The sequence below is a fragment of the Microtus ochrogaster genome, unplaced genomic scaffold (genome assembly GCF_000317375.1).
Source record: "Microtus ochrogaster isolate Prairie Vole_2 unplaced genomic scaffold, MicOch1.0 UNK19, whole genome shotgun sequence".
NCBI classification, from domain to species: domain Eukaryota; kingdom Metazoa; phylum Chordata; class Mammalia; order Rodentia; family Cricetidae; genus Microtus; species Microtus ochrogaster.
This window is the reverse complement of record NW_004949117.1, coordinates 2,268,116-2,274,115: the sequence shown is the minus strand read 5'-3', so window position 1 is coordinate 2,274,115 and position 6,000 is coordinate 2,268,116. Positions and strand designations below refer to the sequence as shown.

At 38.4% G+C, this 6,000-nt stretch overlaps 1 protein-coding gene across 3 annotated transcripts in view; it reads right to left on the bottom strand.

Annotated features, from left to right (window-relative positions):
- Positions 1-611: 611 nt before the first annotated feature.
- Rspo2 (R-spondin 2) overlaps positions 612-6,000 on the bottom strand; it is a 126,077-nt gene continuing 120,688 nt past the window's right edge. For all 3 annotated transcript variants that reach the window (XM_013353912.2, XM_026789431.1, XM_005367514.3), the window contains exon 6: positions 612-2,507. In XM_013353912.2, the coding sequence (XP_013209366.1) occupies positions 2,392-2,507 (116 nt within the window). In that variant the 3' untranslated portion in view covers positions 612-2,391. The remainder of the gene's footprint in view (positions 2,508-6,000) is intronic.

The window sequence follows — 6,000 nt, the reverse complement described above, 5'->3', positions numbered from 1 at the left end:
GGGATGCTACTAGAAAAATCTATCCTGAGTGAGGTAACCCAGACACAGAAAGATACTACACAGTATGTACTCACACATAAGTGGATATCGGATATAAAACAAAGGATAACCAGCCTACAATCCACAACCTCGGAGAAGACAGGAAACAAGAAGAACCCTAAGAGAGACACACATGGATCCCCCCAGGAAGGGGAAGTAGATGAGATCTCCTTTAGTAAATTGGTAGCATGGGGAGAGAGTGGGAGGGGGGAAGAGTAGGAGGGTGGGAGAGGAGTGGAGAAGGGAGAAAGGGACCAGGGTGTAGTGCATCTCTTAACGCATTCTGTAAATCGCCTAGTACATCTCTTAATGCCCTCCTAGATAAGAACCCAGGGAGAGCTAATAATTTGTCTCTGGGTACTTAGGCTAGATTGGGACATAGGCAATCTAGGTCTGAAAATCCCATTTTCTACTACTTTGCAATAATTTTTAGTGAAATGAGTATCCTAAACACTGTTATCAATATATTCGCTCATGTGTTTATGGGTCACAAGCAGGCAGTAGTGTTGGTGAAGCACTGCACCTCCCTGTAATTGTACTATTAAAGCAAAAATAACTAGTCCAAAAGCAACTTTTGAGTTTTTAATGCACAAAAACAACAGCCCAGAAACATAACAAGCATTGACTTATTAACAATGAAGTATGATATTAAGGAGACCCCTCCCCACTTAGTAAACAGGAATATAGTGGGAATAGACATGAAGGGATGGGAACACTTTAGGATTAAGTGCAAGCCCTAAGGTTGAATACAACATTCATATATGGCTTATCTTGCATCAATATTTTCATAATGAAGCTTATGATATCTATACATATCAGAAAGATGTTTCTGACTCAACAAAATGCTGAAGAGGTAGTTTTACCAAGGCAAGGTGAGGAAAAGGCTTTACCTTGCTTTGGCTGTTTCCTCAAAACTCTACAACTTTGTTTGTTCTAAGTTTCTCCTGAATCAGCCAAGAAGACAATGCACTTAGAGCCTGCCAATTCATAAATCAAAGGACTGATTGACCCAAGGGGGACAAAGGATGTTTTTAACATCACCATTGTGTGAGTTGGCTGGGTAGCCTCCGTCATGTTCTTCCTTCTCGTGTAAGGCATCCTGGCTCCATGGAGAAAAGAACAACGTGACTTTCAGTTGTGGGAAGCCCGCTATCTTCTCCTTCACTTTCTGGGTGGTTTCATGATAGCAGCTTCCCCAGTGACTCCAGTGACCCAAAAATTTTCCCAGCTGACCTATCATTGATTGTCATGAGTTACTTTAAGTCTGAAAAAAAAAATGAAACTGGGAATTGTGTAATAAATACAAGTAACTGCACAGAAGTCTTCTTGTTTTCCGCTGTGTTTCATAAGTCCACTTTTTGGACTCAGAAAGAGTTGGGCTTCTGATAGCAAGATGCTACATGCTGCTTACTCATGTGTGTGTGTGTGTGTGTGCGCGCGTGTGTGCACGTGCGATACAAACTGGGGAAGTTCTATATGCATTGAAATTCTGACGTCAGTCATTTGACTCTATGTACAAACTAGCTTATCCTAAACTTACAATTAGAAACAAGCCCACCCCACCCCCATCAAAAAATAATACAAACAGAAGAAACCAAATGGCAACAAAACATTTGTCAATTTTCAAAACTAGAACAGTTCGAACAGTCATGTACCAGACCATGGTTAGGAACCATTAGAAACAAAGTGACATCTTATTCATCAGGTATGGCCAGTTACACACAAAAAGCATAAATATACAGGATGGAGCTTTGCAGATAGCTCAGCAGAATGTGTACATGTCAGCGCGAGGCTGAAATCTAGCAGGAATTTCCACAGAATGCCCCTAGCTAAAAGCAGTCTCATCGCAAGATCATTTTAAAGTCACCAAGGATGGGAATTTGGGGCGGTGACACTTCGCCTTATTCCCACTCCCTCTTGTCCTTGACGATGCTCAACGCGAGAAACAAAAGTCACGAGGAACAGCGCTTGCCCGCTTCTGCATTTTCTCACAGGAAAGTAGGCACAGGTGCATTCTCCGGTGGTGGTCTACAGCTGCATGCCTCCTGCAGGTTCACCATGCCTGGGGCCGATTCTTAGGACACATCACAGGAGTGTACATGCAACAGCTCCCACTGATGAGGTCAACAAGCTCCTGCTATTACAAGGCTCCAGATTCAAATCAAAGCATAAATAACCCAGAGACCATGCTTGGGCACTTCCCTTCGCAATGTTACTGAAAACGGATACTGGTCGGAGCAGCAGGAACGCTCTCCACCAGTGTAGATTGGAGAGTAGCTTTGTGCACTTTTGCAATATAAACAACAGCAACAACAAAATCCCCCTCAAAATTCCCCAGCTATTGCCTGTATTTTATTGGTTAGCTCTGTCTGTAGCTAGAAAGACACTGTGCTGCTCCTGGGCTCTTTCGGTCAACTTCCTCCTTTTCTTCTTGTTTCTCTTCTCCTTGGCCTTTGGTGTTCTCTTCCCTAGGATGGGATAAAGAAAGAGGGGAAACGGAGGATGTCAGACAAGTTCCTTTCTCAAAGAAGGAGAATACAAAACATTAAGAATTTTGTTTAAAGCCCATCTGGAAAACATCACCCACGGAAAAGGCAGCCTCAAAGGGAAACCTGTTCACATTAATTTTGATGAAATCATAATAATTTCCTAAATTGGATATGCTGTCAAGGACAGAGACAGATCTTCCTGCTACAGGGAACTGGCATATTTAAATAGAGGCCGGATCAGTCTTACAAATATCCTTGTGCAACAAAAATTTCGCTTTTATTCTCCTGCTTTTAACAATGCTAACTTTAGTAGCCACCTTTGCCTCTTTCAACTGCTCCACATGTCTGTCATGTGGAGAAGAAAATAAGCTTCTCTCTATGGTAAATATACCAGAAGTCTCAAACTCCCTTCTTCAGGAGGGTGGGTCTTGTTTTTGACACTGCCCCCACCAGATTCTCTACAGACCAATGAATGAAACAACTATTTTATTGATTATTTTTACTTTCTATTAAAAAAAACTCTTGAGGAATCATTCATTATATGTTTCATCACTTCTTATCCAATTGGCCTAGACAAGTCATTTTCATTAACACTGAGAAGAAGGCTTGCTTGTTCCAACAAGTGTTTTACTATCAGAAAACCACACCAAGTTCTTTCTGTTTCTCTCCTTAGCCACTAGGAAGCATGAACCACAAACTGAATACTTGAGATTTTTCTCCATCAGAGGTTATTGGATACAATTTCTCCTCTGCCATCTTTTATTTCTTCCATCTTCTGGCTGTGATTTGTATTTTATACTTTAGAAGGTCTCAACATTTCTTTATATACATGTATACACAAGATTACGAAAAAAAGAAACTGGAAGCACTTGGGTTTGGGTCATTGTTTTCATATAGAAAAGTGACACACTTAGAAAAAAGGGGGAACTTCATAAATGTTACATTTTACTGGAAGTCATCACAGAAGGACTGCTCTAGAAAAAAATGCAATTACCAAATATCTGCTACCTGCTGTACTTCTAGTTTCATACAAAACTCATGTTCTACTTCTGTAGGCTTAAGCAATCAGATACCAAAGCAATCTGTATTGATGGGACATTTAGCTAAGCATCCACCCAATGATCTTCAATTTTCCTATACATATGAAATTCAGTGTCCTAATCCTTTTCATTACAACCCCAAGATGGAAAAGGTGGCTAATTTAAAATAAACTAGATGGAGCTGGAGAGATGGCTCAGTGGTTAGGAGAACTTGCTGCTCTTACAGAGGAACTGAGTTCAGTTCCCATGGTGGCTCACAATGACCTCAACATGTGGTAAACACACAGTACACACGCATCCATGCAGAATAAAACATTTATACACATGAAATAAATTTTTTTAAAAAAATGAGCAAGAGATAAAGGAGCTACATGTCTTAGGAAACCAAAGAGAACACTTAAGTTTCCTAAATTAAGGAAAGTATTTCCCGTTCCTTCAGATTTCTGATCAAATGGTCACTGTTCAGGTTGAGGAAGGGAAGTGGTTTTACTTCAATAGCCCAGCAAAGTGATAGGAACACAATCAACATTCAACAAATGATGCCTGGGTTAAAATAAAAATCTCAAGGAAGAAGATAAACTTTTTAATAGACACTACATTAAAATAATGAGAACATGATCATGCCCCCATATTAAATTATAAAGGTCCTTGAAGTTAACTTCTGGTTCTCATTAAAATTTGGCATTAATGTTATAATGGCATTTTGCCATCTTTAAACATAGTTAATCCTACCCAATGAAACCCTAGTCCAAGACACCATTAATCCAAGCAGCTGTGAAGTTATAACTATGTAGGTCCATTATCTCCAATGAAGACAGGGCTGATGAGTACCAAGAAGAACTTAAGAGAAAACGGCACATTTAAAGAGAAGTGTCAATTACAAAGTTTTACAAAGATTTCTCAGTTCTACATGGTCCCTAAATAAACAAATATCTGAAGCTCAAAACAATCATTGCTGAGTGTATTTTAAAAATTCATTTAGTTTACTGTTCCTTTATATAAATCTTGGCATTGCTCTTAAGAGTCAATTGAAATTAAGCGAATGAGGGACTTGATTGGGGGAGGGGGAGGGAAATGGGAGGCGGTAGCAGGGAAGAGACAGAAATCTTTAATAAATAAATAAATAAATAAATAAATAAATAAAATAAAGAATTGACAGCAAAAAAAAAGAAAAAAGAAAGAAATTAAGCGAATGGAGAAGAAAAGTACCATTCCTTGCTTAAACTTGTTCTACTACACTGAAAATGTTAAAGACAGCCTCTGGCCCTCACAATTTCAAAATCTTCATGTATAGAAGGTCCTATAAAATAAACTAGATGAGGCTGGAGAGAGGGCTTGGTCCTCAAGACAACTTCCTGTTCTTACATAGGACCTGAGTTCAGTTCCCATGGTGGCTCACAACTATCCATGAACCGAGTTCCAAAAGATGTGAGCCTGAGCTATGGATGTTTGTGAGCCATGCATAGGTACACTTTGTTGAAGACAGCTAATTTTGTATCTGTCATCTAATAACTATTCTGATAAAAGCATTAGTATCAGATGGTCTTAGCTTTGTAATTCAGCGGTTACCGACATTTGCATGAAACTCTTGGTAACATAGGCTTACTCAGTGATGCTTCTGAGAACTATGAAATATTTTTTCAACCTGTATGGTTATTTCTTTGATGATAAGTTCCTACTGATAATGATTGGGGGACATGGTGATAACCCTAATTATTTTCATATGAAGACTGGTGAACATAAACTCTTTGCCATTGTTTGGTAGATTGGTTGGCTGGTTTTGTTTCAGGCCAGTACCATTTCTGATATTAAATATTTTGCAAATACCAAAAGAAGTAAGATAGTAAGCCAAAATCTGACCACAAACAGGACTAAATTAACTGAAAATATTTTGTGGTCCACAGTAGATGGTTCTGACTTTATGCTCAACTCGAAATAATAGAAATATATTAAACGAGAAATTATAGAAATGATTCTACACACATTTTCTTCCAAATTAAAATTTTCAGACATTAATGAATTAGGTTCATACTAGGAAACATCTAATCCTGTTCTTATCTATTTGCTCATTTTTATTGGATGTAAATGTGCTAATTTTTGTTCCCACTTAATTTTTCTATATCTTGATATATTCATGTATCCATATGGCTTGATATAAAAGTTGGAGAATGACTTCTGTATTTTGTATCATTGTACATTCCCAACATATTTATGCAGATATAAAGGCATGAATAATACTTGTTACCCTAAAAGAAATCCAACAGATTTAACTTTCTTCCTCCTTATAATAAGGAAAGACTCAGACTCTTTACTACACAAGAACAGAAAAGAAGGTTGGGGTTTATGAGTTTGGCAACCTCCAACATATGCAATTCTAACTGACAAATTCTGCACATCATTAACTTGGCTGCTTTGAGAACACAGTAGCCTTG